General features: G+C 39.5%; 3 protein-coding genes across 4 annotated transcripts in view; all 3 read left to right on the forward strand.

The window, feature by feature from the left end:
- The window catches only part of galns (galactosamine (N-acetyl)-6-sulfatase), a 23,616-nt gene extending 13,480 nt beyond the window's left edge, over positions 1-10,136 (forward strand). Inside the window, exons 10-14 of one of the 2 annotated variants that reach the window (XM_010773047.1) lie at positions 848-990; positions 1,459-1,561; positions 4,508-4,629; positions 8,652-8,769; positions 9,798-10,136. In XM_010773047.1, coding sequence (XP_010771349.1) covers positions 848-990; positions 1,459-1,561; positions 4,508-4,629; positions 8,652-8,769; positions 9,798-9,884 — 573 coding nt within the window. In that variant the 3' untranslated portion in view covers positions 9,885-10,136. Of the gene's footprint in view, positions 1-847; positions 991-1,458; positions 1,562-3,818; positions 3,962-4,507; positions 4,630-8,651; positions 8,770-9,797 lie in introns of those variants that run through there. The other variant, XR_798522.1, reaches the window with a different exon arrangement.
- An 857-nt stretch (positions 10,137-10,993) lies between these two features.
- Positions 10,994-12,933, forward strand: cklf (chemokine like factor). The gene is made up of 4 exons (XM_010773034.1): positions 10,994-11,394; positions 12,012-12,167; positions 12,263-12,358; positions 12,607-12,933. The coding sequence occupies exons 1-4, from the start codon at positions 11,305-11,307 to the stop codon at positions 12,718-12,720; spliced, it is 456 nt and encodes a 151-aa protein (XP_010771336.1). The 5' UTR covers positions 10,994-11,304; the 3' UTR covers positions 12,721-12,933.
- Positions 12,934-13,011: 78 nt separating this feature from the next.
- Positions 13,012-19,905, forward strand: cmtm3 (CKLF-like MARVEL transmembrane domain containing 3). The gene is made up of 5 exons (XM_010773020.1): positions 13,012-13,317; positions 16,995-17,150; positions 17,264-17,359; positions 17,516-17,636; positions 18,602-19,905. Exons 1-5 carry the CDS (start codon positions 13,201-13,203, stop codon positions 18,628-18,630), a joined length of 519 nt encoding a protein of 172 aa, XP_010771322.1. The 5' UTR covers positions 13,012-13,200; the 3' UTR covers positions 18,631-19,905.
- The last annotated feature ends 1,184 nt before the right edge of the window (positions 19,906-21,089 follow it).

A 21,089-nucleotide genomic window follows, 5' to 3' on the forward strand; every position in this document is an offset into this window, starting at 1 on the left:
GGTGGCTAGGGCGATGAGGGGTGGGTGCTGCAGGAACAAAGATGTGGAGGCGGGTGGGGGGGTGTCGGCCACACAACGTCGTCGAGTGTCACAATCCCTTTTGTTGTGTTTTATCAGGCAGCAGACACACAGGCAGAGTGGCAGAGACCGGGATAGAAGCTCTGCCTCCCAAGATAACCAACAGCCCCCCTCACAACACAGACAGAAATGAATGAGACATTAATAGAGAGTGATGAGTCAGTTAAAAAAGTAAAGAACAAAGGGTGAAGAAAGAACGAAGTTCAGCCATGACTGCAATAAAGGGCTAATAAAAGATGAAACAAAAGATGGCAACTCCGGGAATATATTCCTCTGTCAGAACAGGCTGAAAGTGTAGCTTTCTTGGTCATGCAAGTTATTACCAACTAACTGTCACTTTTGCTTTTTCTTATGCCCTTTTGTCCTGTCTTCTTTAATGGTTTCTGTGTGACTGTGTGAGGGGGACTTTAAAAAAAATGAAGTGAAGGGCTAAATCTGTTAGTGTTTGTGTGAGAGAGAGGAAGTGTCTGGATGAGCAGATAGATCATGGAATGCATTGCAAAGCCTTTTCTGTGGCTGGTTCTGTGGATACAGAAGAAAGGGGAATTCATTTCAGTGCTAAGGAGCTTGTGTGTGTGTGTGTGTGTGTGTGTGTGTGTGTGTGTGTGTGTGTGTGTGTGTGTGTGTGTGTGTGTGACAACCAAGGAGCAACGTGAGTTTAAGTCCTTGAGAGGACACTTGGCCAGTCCTCATTTCTTAAAGTATTTTCTTGTGTGCAACAGAAACACACAGGGATTTTTGTTTTTGATAATATTGTCTTTTATTCCAGGTGAATTTCCAGTTGGCCAGTGTGATGGACCTGTTCCCCACCAGTCTGGCTCTGGCCGGCCTCAGCCCTCCTGATGACAGAGCCCTGGATGGACTGGACCTGACACCGGTCCTCCTAAACCAGCCCCACAAACAGGGAAACAGGCCAGTACACACACACTGTTACAGCAGTTCCCCATTTTTGAGAAACAAAGATATTTTAAACCCTTTTATAATAAATGTCACGTGCCTGAGTGAGAGCATTGTTGTAACCTTTCCTTTAGTTATCATCTAGGGAAAATCCTTTTTCTGAATTGAAAAACGAATGCCCTTCCTGTCAACCTCAAATTGCTTATTAAAAAGTACTAATGCTACTGTCCGACACTAAAATGCTGAACACGTTTAACACCAAACCCGGTAAACATTAGAAAGCCTATGTTAGATTTTGGGGATTTTTAGGTGATTAGAAAGCTCATATTCCTGGAAGATAAAAACATTTAAAGAAGGGGTAAAAAAAAACTCAAAGTTTTCCAAGACGAAATGTCTTTGTTTCTTAAATCACAAGTTCAAAGTTCAAACTCAACGTGGAACAAAACAAATCTGAGCATTTGTTCCTCTTCTCATCCATTACAGGCCGATCTTCTATTACCGTGGCAATGAGCTGATGGCTGTGCGTATTGGACAATACAAGGCACACTACTGGACCTGGAGCAACTCATTAGAAGAGTTTAACAAGGTACGTTTATTAACACAGCCTCTCTGTCCCATCTCGGTTTCCTCAGTTCTTGATTTGTGCTTCCACATCCTCCCTCTTTGTCTCTCCTAATCTGCCTCAAACACACAAACACTTACACTGTTGGTGTTATCTTGAAAATGGCTCATCAGTTGACTGCTGTGTACATCAGAGCGTAATGAATATTAATGAAGAACCCCCACATCAGCGAACTTACATCATTCATCAACCAGATGACTTGTTTGTTCTGACTCCAGTGGAGATCTTCTTCCTCGTCATTTACATACCGTCATTCCCCGCTGTAGACTTGTTCTTTTGGCACCACGGAGCTCAAAAGAAGGATAGAAAGGCAGATGCCTGCAGTATCTCTTGGGCCGTAATTACATCAACTTTGTGCTGATTAAATGTATCTGGAGAAATATGTAATGTGACACTTGAGAAGCAGGGTAGTCTGTTCTACATTTCTCTCCTCTTTCTATAAAAAAACATGTCCTCCTGTCCTCCCATCATGGCTCTGCTTTTCCTGTGATCCAGTTTGTTTTATGCCCCATCGGTCGCTTAAATTGCTCTCTCCTTCAGGGCCGCTGAATCAATAGCAGCCTCCTTTATCAACTCATGTGAACTGAAGTGGAACTTCACAAATAATGGCTTCTGATTGCCTGTGAGTTGCCTATCGATTGGGGGGGGAGGGTGTAGTGCGTGTGTACATGAGAGAGAGAGGTGGAGAGAAAACATGAACATGTATGTTTGGTTCTCCTTATTAATGTGCAGATCAGTGTCTGTTCAGGAGAAAGTTAAATCCCCAATATGCGTTTTGTCTTCGTGATTAGATTCCGTAAACGTTCCAATTCATGTAACCCATAGTACATTTTATGAACAGGAACAATTTAAACAAACTGACATAAATGTTTTGCTTCAGAGAAAATGTATATTCCTTATTTAGGTTATCTCTCTCAGGAATAACATGAATTATTAAATATTTTTTAATAATAGCCCCTTAAAACCCTATAGAGTTTCTAGTGTATTCTGTCTTCCTACAGAAATAACCAATCAAAGCCCTTTTACATACAGCAACATGATTCCTGCTTCTTCGTCTTATATATACAATATAATTTGTATATGGTATATGGTAAACAAAATAAACAAGAACGGAATAAGTGTGTCTGTGAAAAAGAACAACATTACAGGTTAATAGCTGAGAGACGCTTTGCTCTGTCCTGGCTGTGTTCATGCAGCTCAGCCATGAGGAAAATTAGAAATTTCACAGGCTTAAATGGCTCTCATTCAACTCTCTTGAGGGACTGTAGGGATGTTAATATTGCGAAATATAGTTTGTCGTGACTGTGGCTCCTTGTATCTGTATTGCTGAGTAACCTGTGATACAGCAGGAGATCTATGGCAGTTAAATACTTCACAGACTGATGATTGAAAACTGAAAAATAACGATTTCCCAGACGCCTGTTAGTCCTACACTGTTTTTTTATACTTTGACAACAGATTACTGTGCATCAGCTCCTGCTCACTTTTGAGCTACATTGTGGCCTGTGACATTAACACAGCTACGCTTGCTACACAGAACATGGTTCACTTACTTTTAAGCAGAAGGCATTACAAATGTTTGCTACACATTAAGACAGCAATTTGAAGATGCCTGTAAAAAAACAAATGTGTTCCTATGAAATCGAAAGTAGATATTTTTCGGTATATATTGTAATACAGATGTGCTACAATCTATATAAATATCTGTTTCATTTAGTTTTGGATCAAAAATACACATCAGATATTTCCATTTCCAAAATCCATCCTGCCACCGCTGGATGCTCCTGCTCCTTATCTTGTAATAGCGACTGCTCTGCTCCAGTTTGAAAGCAGCCTAGTTGTATCCATAGCATTAATGTCAGGGGAGATATGGAGTTCTCGCTGTTCTGTCTAGGGTACATGAGAGGGAGTCAGAGAGACACACAGCAGGCCTTTTCTGGCTGCTCCTCTGGGATGAGATTTTATTTTTTTCGTTCTTTTCTGCATTTCTAAGCTTTTGGCTTCAAAAGACAGGGCCTGCCTGGATGAGAGGAAGGTCTGCAGGGCGGGGGGTGACTCTGCTTCTCACATTCTCTCTTTCTCTCTCTTCTATATGTATTTTTTAGGTGCTCTGTTGAGCGATCTCAGAGGGGGGCATCCACAGTGCCTCACAGATGAATGCTTTCTCAATATTAGTTGTGCTCATCAAAAAGTGTGTGTGTGTATGTTTGTGTTGGGGAAGGGGGGAGATCTCCAGGGGGTTCTGGAGGAGTGAGTGTGACTCAATCAGGCTGCGATCACTGCCAGAATGGAGTCATGGAGCGGGAGCGAAGGCGTGGAGAGATGAAGCGGGGGAGGCAGCACGAGGAAGAAAATCCTCATTTTGTCAGTGACTTGAGCCCCGTCATGATGTACCAACAGTAGCTGCATAATGAACACAACAGATTGGAAGACAATATGCATATAGGCCGTGCAACAATAAGATTAAGCACGGGGCTTAGAGTAGCAGCTGGCTCCACGCATACATTTAAGCATTTGGATATTTAATTTAGTTTTTCGATTTTATTTTTTGATGCACATGATGAACATCTAAAATAATCAAATTGGGCGATCATCATGGAAACAAAAAAACATAAAGAAACGTCATAACAGAGAGCAAAAAATCATTACGGGAATTGTTGAGAGAATAAGATTTAAAGGGTTGTCTTTAAGTTTTTTTAAGTGATGCAGAAAGAGTTCAATCAAATATAATTTTTTCATACCAAACATGGTTTATACATTCCTCCTAAAATGTTTAATTTATCATCAATCACTAATCTCATAAATACTCTGCTAGAAATACATTATGATACATGTACAATGATACTGTAAAGTGCATCCGAGTCATAGAAGTTGTCATTATGCTCATCTGTTGTGTGATTTCCCCTACAGGGCGTTAATTTCTGTCCAGGTGAAGAGGTCCCCGGTGTGACTACTCACGACCAGAAGGAGCACACACTGCAGCCAATCCTTTTCCACCTGGGGCGGGATCCTGGGGAAAAGTTCCCCATCAGGTTAGTTCCCTGAAAAGAAAAGCAAATCAAAACATGTGAACAGGTAGAGAGGGAGACACAGAGGAATAAGTGAAGAGATGTTGGAAATGATCTTGGGGGGGAGCGAATAGGAAAGCAGTTTGCCTGTTGGGAGCGCAGTATTTGTATGAGATCAATGCTGATTCATTGGGATAAATTGTTCAGGTCTAAATTGAGAGCGAGTGCTGTTTCATTGAGTTGTGTGTGTCTCTTCAGTCAGAGGAGAGTGAAGATCACAGAGAGGATCGAGTCACACCAGAAGATACAGACGGCCAAAGCTGAACTCAGACTATTGCTAAATAAGGGTGCAAAGATAGATGAGCTACCAATATTTATGTGATCTTTGAGGGAAAATGGTGCAAGTTGACGTAATGACTAATACATTAAGATCATCGAATAATCGCTTTGAAGATTATATATTTATTTTGTGCTCAGTGTTCGCTTTGGCTCCCTCCTGCCTTAAAACCTTTCTGGATTGACCTTTCTTTGCTGCCTTCTGCAAGCTCTGCCTCTCACACCCTGCACCGCCTCATCTCCTCTTGGCCTCCTGCTCCAACTCCTTTCAGCTCTGTAGTGAAATTGGATGATGAAACATTAATGTTGTTTTTCAAATGCCCACCTTTTAGCCTTGCTATTTACTTGGAAGAATAAAAAAAAAAAGCAAAAACCAATCAATACGCAGCGATGTGTTGTGCTGAGTGCTAGATGTGCACACAAACACACAGACCCATACGCACACAGAGGCACAGACACACACACACACCAAACAGGCATACTCCTGTTTCACCTCTACAGCAGAGGTTTGTCTACAAGGTCACCCAACTGCGCAACACTTTTCTTCTTCCATCCTCTCTCTATTCAGTCCTCTCCCTCTCCAAATGTTCCTGATACTCTTTCCCTTGTTACTTCTCTCCTTCTCCACCTACTGCTGTGCACCTCAGCTCACTTCTCCCCACTCAGCCGCTGTCCCTCTGCATCCACTGGGAGCGTTCTCCTCCATCCTAGTTAACTGTGTGTGTTTGTGTACTCATGTGTATGTGTGCGTTTTGTCCGTTTGCTCCTCGGTCCCCCAGCTGGACTGGCTGCTTGGCCATCATTAATCTCTGTCTGCACCTAAAGAGCCACTTAAGATGATGTAGGGCCTGTCTGCACACATGCCTTCACTACTGTCGCAGGAAGTGATACAGCAAAGAGCACACACACGTACACAATCCCCAGTCCTGAACAGTCAGCATAGAAATCAGTTTAGATTATAATTATGCAACCTAGGAGAGGACTCTTTAGTGTAGTAGTTTTGTCTTTAAAAAACAGAAGGACAGCCACATATGACTGGTGTAAATGGAGAAGGCCTCTCCTGGTGGTCCATGGATGAAGCACAAACCCAACCAAGTCTGCATCTACAAAACTTGGTTTCTATCCCTATTAGATTCACCCTGCTTTCCCAAAGGGTGCCCGAGTGGACAGCCTGTGTGTTTTTGGATGTGTGTAGGTGTTTAAGGCTACAGCATTTCCCCTCTCTGATATAATGTGGACTGGATACATGTGCGCTGAGCATTCACTACAATACTCCTTCACCAAAAGCCCAAAATTCCGAAAGGACGCTAATTTGTGTGTATGTGTGTTTTGAATGTATAGTTGTTATGTTTTGGTCTTATAACTTGTTAAAAAACCGAAGGACAGCCACATTTGACTAGTGTAACTGGACCACGCTTCTCATGGTGGTCCAGGATGACAAACCCAACCAGGTCTGCATCTAAAACATGTTGGGTTGCTATCCCTATTGGATTCATTTAAAGCCTTTTGCTGCCTTCCTCTTTGCCCTCCGTGTCTGTGACCTAAGGCCCCGAGGTTAACACATCCTGGCTTTCACACCACCCACCTCAGCTCGGGTCCCCTGAGTCTCGGTCATCCGCAGTGTAGTCCCGGCCCTAACACTGCAGGCAGCCCTGCTCACAGTCTGGTCTCATCTGCTGCCTGCCACCGAGCTCCCGTGTTCCCAATCAATAGTCCTTACTGAAGTGCTCAATTTCCACCGGGGTGGAGTAGGTGGTGGAGGGGAGGGGTAGGCAGGACAGATGTATTTGATTGTCTCCTCAATTCCCCCACCTTCTGCCACTGTGTGGTTGTGGTTGTGTGTGTGTGTTCCAGCAATAGTGTTATGAATCAGTAATCAGAGTGGTGACACACCTGAGCAATGCCCCCATCCCCCTTGGGTGCCATACATTATAAATCAAAAGACTTCATTTGCATACAGCCTGCTTATTATTCCAGATTTTGCCTCTACACCAGTAAGCTGAGGGTTATAATCATGATAATGAGCTGTGCTGACTGTAGGCTTTTTATTATTTGTTTGCAGAGGGGGCATAAACAAATGATATTATTAGTTTTTGATTTAGAGGTCTGCAGTGTGAGATTTTCAGTGCATAGACAAAACAATAGAAAACATAATATCTTATGCAAGTTTCTCCATGCATGGCGCACTTTACTTGCAGACTTGTATGGTAGCGTAGGAAACTTACAACAGTCTGATAAATATCCCCTACATTTACTTTTATTAAGTTGCTTCATCACTTATCACAAAATTAATCGCAGCAACCAGTAGCGGGCACAGATAGGAGGGGAATTAAATATCTCTCTTGCTGATCATAATCTGGCGAAAGCAGAATTTGCGATTTTCGATAGCTGAAGGAATTTAATCTGAATGTCTGATTTTTAACCAGGGGTATGAATCCAGTGCTGTCCTATCAGCTCGGGTCACAGTGCATTGATAGTTAGCTTATGACGAATGTGGCACACCAGGAGAGAGACTAATTGCGGCCAGTGCACTACCAGGCGAGTAATTGTAGGGGAAAGTAAAGAATGAGAGTATCAAGGAGAGGAGCAGGTGTTGGCTGATGGAGAAAGCCTTGCTGCCCTGTGGGAGATCTAAGAGGGAGGGGAGGTGTGAGCTGGACAGGGCCTGGGGTTATTACTCTAATTGACACTTCACCTCACACACATGCACATGGTCCCCAGGGGCCAATCAGAGGGCCGGGTTTGCAGTGGAGGGAGCATTGAAGGCTGGCACAGGTGCTGCCGGCGAGCGTATCAGGGGTGTAATTGCACTGCTGATATTTGTCTATCTGTGTGTCACGCTACCAGACACCCACTCCCCCAACACACACACACCCACACGTGCACGCACAGCCCATTAACCCTACAGGTCCTATTGAGAGCAGCGTTCCTTTGAAAGCCTTCGGGGCCCCTGTGTTTTACACACTGAATATAATAATGCACAGAGGTGCTCGGGCTCACTGGTGTCCAACAACAGTAATTGAGAGACAGGGGATGAGGTAGGGGTTACATAGTTCACCCTGCTGAGCGTGCTTTACCAAAGGGTGCCCGAGTGGACAGCATGTGTGTGATTTTGGATGTGTGTAGGTGTTTCTGTTGTTTAAAGCTACAGCGTTTCCCTTCTCTGTTATAAGGTGGACAGGATACATGTGCGCAGCATTAACAACAATATTCTATGACCAAAAGCCAAAAAAATTGAAATAATGCAAATTTGTATGTGTGTGTGTTTGAATGTATGTTAGACTTATCAATGTCTGTTAAATACCTGAAACAAATGGACAAAACAGATAAAACAGACTTGTGTTTGAGTCAATGTGGGTATACACTATGAAACCGTTGATCCAGGTCTGTGTATGTGTGTGTCATTTTCGATTGTTGGTTAAGTCATTGTTTCACGTGTATTAAAAGCTTAAAATACGGACTCAATTGACAAAAATATATACATTCTCTCTGTAATTTATCAAGCAAAATTACCAAATATTTCTTCTTTTGTGCTTCTATAATGTGTAGTTGTGTACTAAAATATTTTGGGCTTTGGACTTTTGGTCAGACAAAACATTTTAGATTTTCAGACATCTGCTTTCAATAAGAGTAAAAAATATCATCAGATAATGGAAACTGAAACAAACATTTAGTTTCAACATACTGACCATGTGTGTTGTGTGTTGCAGTGTTTCGTCCCATGAGTACCAGAAAGTGCTGAGCAGGATCTCTCCTGTTGTGGAGCTGCATAAGAGTACGCTGGTGCCCGGTGTTCCCCAGCTCAACATGTGTGACGTGGCGGTGATGGTGAGATTTATACAACATAAATGTCAAGATGCACTTTATTAGTAGAAGTGCAAAACTATATCAATTATGTTGAGAATACATTCATTGTGTGTGTAGAAGGTAACTCAGATACTGAGCGTTAATCCCAGGAATGTTTACACCTTATCTCTCTGGTCTGTCCATCAAACTTATACATCAGATACACGAATACAAAGACAAATTAATTAAGCCCTTGTGAAAAAACTAAGAATTCATAAAACTATCTGAATATTTAAGTTAAAGGTGGGTTAGGTAATTCACTTCAGAAACACTTTTTTTTATATTCCATGGAATGCTCCTAAATCCGATAGCAATGAACACATTAAATGCTTTGACAATAAATACATAAAAATATCTCATCTGTGGAAGCCGTGGCGCTGTAAAAAGCAAGACCAATCATCTGAGCCGGCCCGGCTAAAATAACTGGATGGACTGCCTAGGCACACGCCTTCCATCTGTGCACAAACTTATCTCGTGCCCTCATCGGTCATGTGCGCGTTCGTGTGTGTTGGAGGAGGGGCTCTGTAAGGAAGTCTGAAGGAAAGGGCAGATTTTTTCCGGTTGTGTATTTTCAAATTCTAGCGCACTCGAGCTGGTTTCTCCATTCTTACCTACCCTACCTTTAACTGTCTGCTTTGAGCTTGCAGACTTAATGTATAACTTGAACATATTATAACCTATATATATATATATATATATATATATATATATCATATCATTATCTGAACCTGGACATTTTCCTTTAGATTTTTGTGTTTGACTTTTATGAAAAACATGTCCTTTAGGATTTCTTAGATATAAATTAGGCAGTGGCTTTGTCACACTGAAGCACAGAGTGAGAGCTACACTGCTGTGCATTTATTTGTGGCATAGCACTGCCCCCTTGTGGTGAATAAATTAAACAAGCACAGTAATAACTTCCTGTAAATCACTCATAACTCTGATAACGTAATATTCTTGTGATAACATCATATTCTTGTGCTTGCTGTGATTGCTGCTCTCTGTTACAGAATTGGGCCCCTGCTGGCTGTGAGAAGTTAGGAAAGTGTCTCAAAGTGCCAAAGTCTCAGCCCTGGAAGTGTGATTGGCCACATTGAGAGGATGAGGAACCAAGACCTGAAGATCTGCCTTTCTAGTCAAAAGACAACCTTATTCTTTTGTAAAATGATTTATGTACAGTGTTAAAGAGATGGACATGGGGTCAAATCAAGGGATGTTTTTTGGTATTTCATTGTATGGGTTATGCAAATAGATGTTTGTTTATAGCTGCTATTTCAATGAGTGCACAAAAGTTGTACCCGCTCTGGAGAAGCACTGCAATAAGAGCCAATGATTGAAGTCAGGAAAAATGATACAGAGAAGTTTGGATTTTTATTTTATTCTATCAAGCCTAATGTGATGTACACAATGTTGTATTGTTGTTTTAAATCTTAATCATTGTTACCTGCATACTGAAAAATGTGTTCTCAAAAAAAAGTTATTTTGTAATACCTGTTATCATGACCCTTTTAAAGTGGACCTATTATGCGATATTGTAAAAATATATTGTAGGGCCATACCTATACAAAACATGTCTGTGAAGTTTTTTGCTTAAAATACCAAACAGATCACCCATTGTAGCCATGCCTCATACTGCTCATACCCCTCTTTTGCAGCCCTGTTATGGCACATTTCCACTGCAGGGCCTCGCACGGCTTAGTACGGTAGGCCTTTGTAGGCCAGGCGAGAAATGCGGATTTTGGGTCCTTAGCTTAAAAAAAAAAAAAAAAGAGGAGGTGGAGCTAATGCCTCATCTGAAATCTACCGGAGATAAAGTTAAATTCTGCTATGATAAAATGCCATCCTGTTCTAAACAACATCAAGGATTATGTCTGAAACAGCATGGAGCTCAAATGCTTTTTCTCTTGCGGGTTTATCACAAGGTGAGTTCCTTTTTATTTCCTGCTTTTTAAACACATGTGCTGAGTGTTAGCGAGGCTTGCTAATGTAAAAAAAGACGAGATTACATCCAAAACACGGCAGGCATTGTTTCTGATAGCAACTTTCTGTGGGTCCACCATCCGAAATTACGTCATATCGGCAGCAAATCTGTATCCGCTCGTTGTACCCCGGTTTTTTTAAGGATTTGGGTACAGAGGAAAAGAGAAAGGGTTTTATTTTATGACTCTGCGTGAGTTTCCTGACACACCGGGGACACATATTTATGTATTAAAGTCATCAAAAAGTGCATTTTGCATGTACCCTTTAAGTGATTGTCAACTAAACTCTCTACTTCCAATTTTGATGGATTACTTGCCGTGGTGGAGATTATGTTAAAATGTTTTGTCCTGTAAAAGTCAGAGCTCATATAAAGTAGTGCACATCTTTCATAGCTTTTACAGCAGATGTGGCAAGTAGCTGCTGGTGTGAAAATATTGCGCTTATTTTGGCTGAGAGTCATTTCCTTTACAGCTAAAAGGAAATTGCCTGCTTCAGGAAACAAACTGTGAGCTGTCTTGCAAATGAACTCGCACCATCATGTCAGAGGATCCAAGTAGAATAACAGCCATGGAGGTGGACACTGCGTTTATCAAATCCAAGAGGGGCATCCTGAAAGTAGCAGAGATGGTGAGACATGAGGTTAAAAGTTTCATGGTTGGCAACATAAGTAAGGAACTAAGTATATAACCTGCACACATTAAAGGGGAAGAAGATACAGCGTGTGAAGAAATAACAGCAGTGTAACAAATCCGCTCTATAGAGTGTTTAACAGTGTGACAATGGCTAGTTTGTTAATGCAGTGATCAACATTAAAAGATCATATTCGCAACTGTATTAGTTACTTGTATTTAAAAATAAATGTGATGTTGAAATATTAGCCGACACTCAGTTCCTCTTTTTCTATAGGATGTGCAACGTCTTATGAAGGAAGAGTAAATCAGCTGATGTTCTGGTTCCTGCTGGAAGATTAGAATAACAACTCTAGATAGAAAATACAAGATAAATTAAGAGACAAGAAATAAACAGTCCACAAATATTTCTGAAATCGAAATAAAATAACATTAAAAAGTAAAAAAGAATATGTGGAAAATATACATGTGGAAATACAAATGTCCAATAATGCAGGATATTATTGTGCAGAATCGTCCTGATACGAAAGCTCAATATTGTGTTTATATTTAAAAAAGTTTTCAAATTGCATTTATTGCAGTTACCATTTTCTAACTGTTGTGTTTCTGCTTTAGGTGATTCTGTTTGTGGCCTTTGTGTGTTTCGCTGTAGCCTCCAGACCAAAGTACATTGCAGCCACAGTGCTGGAGTTTGTTATCACTTCCCTTCTACTGCTGCTCTACCTATTCAAACTCAACAAGAGGCTGACATTCTTCTTCTGGCCTCTCGTTGTGGGTGATGTTTTACAGCACATAACAATTTAAGTCTATACTGTAAGTGTTGCATTTTAAAAGTCATTTTTCTAAAGCTATTTTTTTTTGTGCAGGATGCTTTTAATTCAGTGTTTGCTGCAGTCTACTTTATTGTCTTGAGCCTGTTGGCGGCGACCACCTACACTGTCACAGGCACGCTGGTTGGAGGGGTGAGAAATATATATTCTTTAATCTATAATTGAAATCTCAGTTTTGGGGGTCACATTTGAAATGGATTTTAGTTTCCCCTCGTACATTGGCATCAAAATAATAAATAGCAGATAGCAAGCATACCATTGCTTGTTATCTGCATTCATCTTCTGACTGTAGCCCAATGTACATGACATTTGATTTTCTCTTTAGACACACTGGAGTGTTGACAGGAAATATGTATGTCAAATATGCTCTTCATTTCCAGATATTTGGTCTTGTCTTCGCTGGGCTGATGTGTGTGGACAGCTTCGTACTTTTCAAGAACATCACATTCAACCAGCCAAGAAGTGAAATTAATACTGTAAACAATGAACATTAACAATTCCAAATGCTCTACAACTGATACATTTCCCCTGAGCTTACTGTACAATGTGACTCGAAGTGTTGTAAACTGGCATGTTTCAAACTCTGTATTCAAATGTATTTTATTGCAATGTAGGCTATTTCTGATTTGTGTTTGACGATATTTTTGTATTTGACACAAATCTCAATAAGACACAAATATCAATAAAGCCTTTTCTTTGCCTTCTGACATGAGGAGTTGGATATTTCCACTGAATGGCTGACGATCGTGTTGTATGTGTGCAGCTGGGGGCATCACATTTCACATCTGGAGAAAGCAGATGTTGCGCTTGTTGGGAGCTCGCGCTGCGTTTCCGCGCTGTCATTGTTTCCGTTTCCACCTCCGAGAAGCCTCACGCCTCCACATATCTTTTCTTTAGCTTTTGATCCGTTACATTGCGGGTTAGTTTGAACTCTCTGACTGTTGAGGAGAGTTCATATCTCTTTTTATCCAACCATGGGGGACATCGAGACTCCCAGCTCGACTCACCCGCGCCAGACTGTCCTGCTGTCGGTCCTCCCGAGCAAAGAGTTCGCCTCCTCAAGGAAAGGAATGCTGCTTATTGCTGAAGTGGTAAGAAATGGACCAGAGCAATCTGAAATCACTGATATTCTTACTGTGCCATGCCTTCGCCAAACGCGCCCAAAAGTCAAATCGCGCCTCGTTTTGATAGTTGTATTTTCTCTTTTGTACGAGATATGGCAGCCATGACAATGTGTTGCATTAATGCACATTTGGAAATAACTTTAACGGACTATTTAACTGTCCTTTTGAATATGGGTCAGTCGGTTTTCGTCACAGGGTTTCTAAAGGGAAGTAGTGAGCAACTTTGAGGGACACTTCGGAAAGTTGGAATACAGTTTTCTATGGATTATGAAGACACTGAAGATCACTGTAACCATCTTCTCCATTGAAAATAGCCATATGTGCTGCTAGGGATCAAGCTAGATACAAGTATAAACTTTTTTCAGACTCTGTTTGTTTAATACATTTAATCAGCTTATAAAAACAACTTCCGAATTGCTTTTTCAGTGACTTTTCAAGTGCATTTGAACAAAGCATGACTGACTGTAGGCCTACTTGTGTTTGATAGTGATAGTGGTGGGGGGTGGATGTCTTCTTGCTTGTTACTGCTGTATGAACCCTCAGATTTGTGTCATGTGAGAGAGCATGCAGTCATCTTCCTCTCAGTCACATCCTTTTGTCTGTTGCCATAACATGTAGCCTGGAGCACAGTCCTTACTGTGTGTGCATGCAGAGCTCAGCAGCCCCTTGCACTCTCTCACACACACAATGCAGTCTCTTTACTGCCACTCAGCAATGTGACTGTGATATTCATCCTGAGGCTAAAATGCTTCTGCATAGCTTAACTAAAAGGCCACAGGAAGATCCACAGAATGGATACACTTCTCTTTCAAATCTAAAGACACACTTTTAGAAACACGCTTTTGTATGTGAATCACTCCCTATGTACTTTTAAGTCTTGATCTGTTGTTTATTGCATTGCAAGAATAGCTTTAAACAAGAATAGCGTTACATTTAGGCTAATTCAGTCAATTAAACAATGGACAAGTAAAAAGGAGCTTACAATGTCAACAAAAGCAAATAACAACCCAACCTTGCCATAAAACCTTGATGCTCCTAGATTCCTAACATTGCCCACAAAGATGTAGTTCAGTCAGAGATGGTAAAAGGAAAGCTACTCCAGTGTAACATTATGGTAGAACCTTTTGTCTCATGGTATCTCCCAACCCAAACTGCAACAAATTGTTACAGAAGAAACTGACGGTGCAAATTGCATTACATTTTGTTCAAGTGTTCGTTGCCAGCCGAAAAAAAATAAGCGTCATCATTATCTATGAGTGAGGGCAAAGACAAATGTCCTAAATCCTGCATTGATACCTATAGATGTAATGAGAGATGTTTTTTTATTTTGTATTTATTATCCTCTACAATCCTAACTGATGCATTCAGAAACTCAACTTTTACTGGTTTTGTAGAACACTAGAAAATGGAATTCATTTGATTCATCTGTGTCTGTCGTTGTTGTTGTATGGGTTTATCAATGGTATTTTTTCTGTTGATATTATTATGTTATTTACTGTACTGTGCCATGTGCACTGTGTGAGTTCAAACTCAATGCTGGGAAGCTGTTGTTTATTTCATTAAGTATGCAGTTGTACAGTAAAATGAACGCAGGCTGTAGCTTTTCCCTTCCTGGGAGTATTAGTCAGACACATATTCTGCTGAGCATCCCTTACTATACACAATGTGTCAGAGCACTGTGTATTGCTCATTAGGCTTCAGTCTTTGCCAGCAACAGGCCCAATAAGGACTCTGAAACACAGGTTGTATGCCCTTGAAAAAAGCAGATTTTTGTAACATTTGAAACATTTCCATAATGCAAACAGGCTGTTAATGCGCGTGCATGGTGTGGTAAAGTTGTGCTGTCTCCCTAGGTGGTATAAACTGGATTAGATTGTCAGAATTCTCCGCTCAGTATGCCATTTTCTGGCCCTCAGAATTTATAATGTATTTAGGTGTTTAACACTCATGCACTCACGGGTTTCACTATACCTTTAATACCTGCGCAGTTGACTCATCGCAAACCTTTTAAGGGCAAAGCTTTCAAAACAAGCTCCCTCACATCTGACCTAGCACAGTTAGCTTTTGGTATGGATTTATAAACAAATGATTAGACGATTAAACAATTATCCAAAGAAAACTCAAAATCTTTACTTTCAGTCCTAGACCAGTGTTATTCTCTGGACTCAAAACAAAAGGAAACATTATTGTCTCACTGATATGATGTGTTTTCCTTTCTTTTTTGCCAGAGTATGCAACAAATTGTCAAGACTACACAAGCTCATCCTGTGCTGTTGCTCAGTCATTCCAACATATACTTTATTCTCTTTGAGCAAACAATGCCTGAGGATCTACTGAAAAACCAGAATAAAAGCTTCCTGAAGCTGTTATGTGTCTTATTACAGAGAAATATTATATATCCCTGACAGCATACTGCTTAGTTGCAGCATTTTTAAGTATTAGCAGCTGCAACAGTGGGTTCAGGCAGGGGGAGTTCCTAACCTCAGGCCAGGGTAGGAGGACTGAGACAAAGACAAGATGGCTGGGCCTGTCTAAGATTACAGTGTCTGGACTTGCTTATATGGCACTGATGTGATCTGTCCAGCACTCCTAATAGAGAGCGTCAAACACAGGGCAGGCTCATTTACATACATTTGAACTACTTGTTGCAAACACAGAGCACGTTTGAACGTCCTCTTTCAGTAACAGCTCTGTGTTTGTGGGTGCTTGCACAAACGTGTGTGAGAGAGAACGACAAGGCCTGAGTGAATAAACTTTTACAGCTCTTAACAGCTGTATCTCCAAACAGGAAGTGGGCCTGAAGCTTTAACTCACACAGACTCACAGTTTCAGGGCAGGGTAACATGATCTTAGGGAGCAGATTAAAAGAGTAAATGTATTTATCTGTTGGGTCGAAAATGTAAATGTGCCTTTTGGTTCCGGCGCAGCTCCTCTTGCTTGGAACAGTACGCAAAAATAATGGAAACTGAGCAATTTGGTTCCACTGCATGTTTTTAAACTCTGATAGATGCTATGCAATCTGATACTGTTGGTACGTCGTTAGGTATGTAAATTGAAACCCTGTAACTATGTTGTTTGATGTCCTTTTTGTTTTTCTGTTATTTTCGGTTTTTCTGTCTTCATGTGTAACCTAATTTCTGCAGGTCTCCCTTGAAAAAGAGATCGATGATCTCAATGGGATTCACCTGGTTAAATAAAGGTTTGAAATGAAATAGAAATAAATAAATTGGTTAAAGGATTCAAAAGCTTTATTTGGTATATGCATAAAAGCTAGTGTCGTTTTAGCAATACAAATATTGAGACAGCTCCTCCGGGTGAAACAAAAACACATAACATAGTGAAATACAAATTATGGAAAGTTGCAGGATGAACAAAAACATTTACATATAAAATAGAATGAGATCATCAGAATCCAAACTTAAATACTGTACTGTGAAATAAATATTTTGTATTTACCGTATGTATGTGGAATTAACATAAACTCAAGACAGGGGGATATGTCCCTTCCTCAATATCTCTAGTTGTCTTCAATCACAGAAGAAAACACATTTTATTTCTTTGTTCGAGGCATGAGTCATTAACTCCTCATTGATCCAAACTTGCTGTACATGTTGCACTTACTTCTCTTTTTATTTGTCTTTCAGGCGCTGTCTTTTGTTTCATTTATCTGTTTCGCGGCATCCACAGCAGCAGCCTTTGTGACATTTCCCCTGCTGGAGTTCCTCTCTGCTCTCTTCTTGTTGTTCGCCTACTCCATCAAATTCAATGAGAGGTTTAAAGGCTTCCTCTGGCCTCTTATGGTAAGAGCAGTTTTTTTTGGATACCCATGATCTTGTACATGAGAAAACAAAGAAATGTTTTAAAAAGTTACGGTTTTCCTCTAAAAACATGTTATTTCTTTCCTCTCTTAAAGGATTTCTTGAGATGTGTGACTGCCTCCATTATTTACTTCATCATCTCCATAATGTCAGTATCCAAATATGCGGACGCTGCCTCTAAGGCTGCTGGGGTAAATTCTCCTTTTCATCTCTGATTATAGCCTACAACTCCATTGTTTATGTATTGTTAAGTACATACAACTCTTTAAATCGTTGTTGAATAATTCAGTTTTTATCGCACCAGTAATTTTTCCCTGTATTGATATCAAATGCCTTTCTTTTCACAGATATTTGGGTTCATTGCCACCATCGTCTTTGCTTTAGATTTTTACCTCATTTTTAATGAGCTGGCCACTTTCCTGAAGCAAGGGGGAGGGGAGACCAATGAGGAGCCATCGAGACAGCAAGGTAATACCCAAAGGACAATCTGATTTAAATCAGACAAACAAGACTATTTGATTTTAAATAAATATACTCTATTTATTCAAATAAACATGACTTAATATAGGCCTGTAAGATATTAATTATTGCGCAGTATGTTTTATTAAATGTACAAAAAAATCCACATTTATTAAACTAAAATGTGTTTGCTTTAACTATGCTGTGTTTAATTTTTTGTCAATCCACCATTTAAAGTTGTAAGGTTGACTTATTGGGGCCGATTTTGGCATTGCACATACAAGAGTGAGCCAAGTTGTGTTCATGCGTATGACAGTATCAATTTAGACATGATATTTAAAGGTTAGTGCTTCAGCCACTTCCTTTGGTTCACTGTTTTTGGCAGACGCAAGTTCACAACTTGCATCATAGACAGACCGTTTGAATATTCGAGACAACCCTTTTTGCATGCTTGAATGTGCCTCCTTAACTTTGATGTTGAGAGAGATCAAAGAAAGATAGAGAAAGATACTTTAGTTATTTTTCAATTGTATTTGAGATGCAATAAATGAGAACCTTTCACCTCATTTACTTTGCTCTGTTAGTGCAAGTTTTAGAGAATAACTTTTTAAACCTTTTCTAAAAAAAATCGAACTAATTAGTGATACATCTAGAGGGTTGTGAAGATGCTTTATGTGATGATGGTGACCCATACAGTCTATGGGGGGAACCAGCACTTTAAAAAACAGAGTTGTTGTATCTTTCAAAGTTTGGGCTTGTTCTGTAGTTTCATCAAAGTAGAAGCCATAGATTTTGCGTCATCATAACTCAACGTCAGATACTTAAATCCATGTCGTCCTCCAACATATATTCATGTATTCAAGTGCATCATATTGTTCAATTACTTGTTACTTTCTGGCATTAAAGTTAAATATTAATGTAACTGGTACACACCAATCCAGATACCTAATCTGTTGTTTGCATTTTTTTTCTAGGCGAGTTTTCAGACTCTGACTCGGACTGAGCACACGGACCACCAGCAGGTCTTCACCAGCATGTTAGATCGTCACATAAGGGTCACGTTGATTGTCAACTAAGTGAATTAATTGGTGGATTTGGGACTTTCTCCATAAAGTATTTGGTCTTCTGTGAGGTGAAACGGACCCTCTCTTCTTCACACTTTGAATTCTCCTGTTGAGCGTTCACAGGTGGAAATGTATTTCACATATTAATCATGTCCACAAATTCAGAAAATGTCTAAACTGATGTGTCAAATCTGTGTTTTTTTTTTAATGACTAATTTACTGTTCATTACATGTAGTTGTGTTTCATGCCTTAACACAAACCTAGTGTCTTAGAAGATTTACAAAAAAATACCTGATACTTAAATAATCATTAAGCTGTGAAATTGTTTGAAGATACTGAGTTTCAAGAGCCTTTTGTACAATCTGCATGTAGAAGCATACGTCTTAATCTGGAATATCAATTAGTATTGACTTTTAGGTATTTACAGTGTCCCTATTTACAGACATACTGTAACAAACAACACTAAATTGCTGTCCTTAGTGAATCAATGTTTATGAATACTAATAGTGAAGAAGGTAAGTGCAGCATTTATCATCATTTATACATTTGCAGTATTGCTATAAAAACACATATGTACAGTATAAAGAAGAAACGATTGGTTTGAGGCTGGCTGGTTACAACCTCTGTCAAATTTTTTACAGAGTGAATTTTCTATAAATTGAAGAAAATGTTTGCTTATAAAATTGAAATGTTGGATCAACTGAGTTCCTATGGCATGTTGTACTGCATAAGCTCTTCTTTCCGGGTCCTTATATGGTTTACATGTCCCACAACTTTTGTTTATAGTTGCCATGAATGAAGGCTAAACACATTTTCAAACCTGTTCAAAAGACGCTCTGCTCTAATGTTTCCGTTTGTCTACTGTATGTGCTTCGTACAACCTGTGTGTGTTAATGACACTTCATGCATTATTATTTTGTTAAATGTTTAATATGTGATTTGTTTTTGTTTGTATCGAAAGCATATTTTCTTATGTTGGTTGTTCTTTTTTTTTTTTTGTTGCTTGCAAGTCTGATTTTTCAGTATTTCCAGAAACATTACTGAAGAATTAGATGCACTAAAAGCCACAGTGACTGATATGTAATATACACTGCACTGCACTAGTGTTATTAACAGCACTGTGAATTTAAAGCAGATCAATCAGAGGCCTTTCACTTCCCTGAGGAATTCTAACTGTTGAGCGAAATTGGCTCAATAAAGTTAAAAGATATTCTAAAGTTCCAATCAATTGTTTACTGTTGTACCATTTACTGTAAAGTTTTGACAGTTTGTTTCCTGTGTGGCTTCACTTAGATTCTTTATTTAACTGGTGCCTTGGCAATAATATATCCACATTTTTGTTGATAAATCGGGGTTTAAATTGATCTATGCCAGCTCAGAGCTGTATGAAACACATTTGCAGTGAGAACTGAACTGGCGATTATCTTCACAACCCTGTGAAAACAATTAATCTCCAAAACTCCACATTTTCACAAGCTCACAACAACAGTGTCAACTTTTTGATAATTTCAATCGGGTTTCGAATAATTTATCTATCATAAGAAGTAAAATAATGTGTTATCTTGTAACATGTAACATCACTAAATCTGGAGATGCCCGGTTTTCACAAGACAGCAACTGAATTAAACCATAGCCATTTGCTGTGCATACAAAAATAAAGGATAATAATCTCGTTATTCGAAGGAACACTGCATCGTTATATAAAAGACGCCCCTTACTGAACTATTGTTTGTCAGCTAAAGTTTTTTTTTTATTGTTATTCCCTTTTGTGCAAAACATGTTGGAATGAAAAAGTGAGCTATTTTCAATAATGTCCAAATCACTTTATTTCAATTGTCACTGTAAACTGATGTGAAGCCTTTTGTGAATGTTTAAATACAAAAATACAGCTACTGCAAATAGCAAGTACAAGTTGGGCTCCATGCTGAAAGGACAGACGATATTGAAACCAAAGCACACAGGATTAAAAGGAAACAAAAGAGCGCCTCACCTCCAATTTCATTCTAACAATCATAATGACCATTCACGGTTTAAAGCACCTGGAAACCTGTGGAAAGCATTTCTTCTCTTTCCCATAAATAAAAAATATGTAAAATCCTAATACAGCATAGCGTTCTAAATAGAGCTGCAATATTGAGTTTTAATGGATAAAATGGTCAATTTATATTATCAAATAGAATAGTGATGGTGTTACTAAATGTAAATATTTTTACATCACTCAGAAAAAAATCCATGAATGCAAAGTGAACACATATGATTGTCTGTTCAGAAAAGTACTTCAGTCAAAACCAGGAAAAAAGCTGTTGTTTATAATATAATTGACTAAAAACACGATTAAGGCTAATAGCTCTCTGAATAGTGTGAACCTTTTAAGCTGTTTAAGAAGTCTTACAGTTT

This window comes from Notothenia coriiceps, unplaced genomic scaffold (genome assembly GCF_000735185.1).
Source record: "Notothenia coriiceps isolate Sejong01 unplaced genomic scaffold, NC01 NC01_scaffold00000339, whole genome shotgun sequence".
Taxonomy (NCBI): Eukaryota; Metazoa; Chordata; class Actinopteri; order Perciformes; family Nototheniidae; genus Notothenia; species Notothenia coriiceps.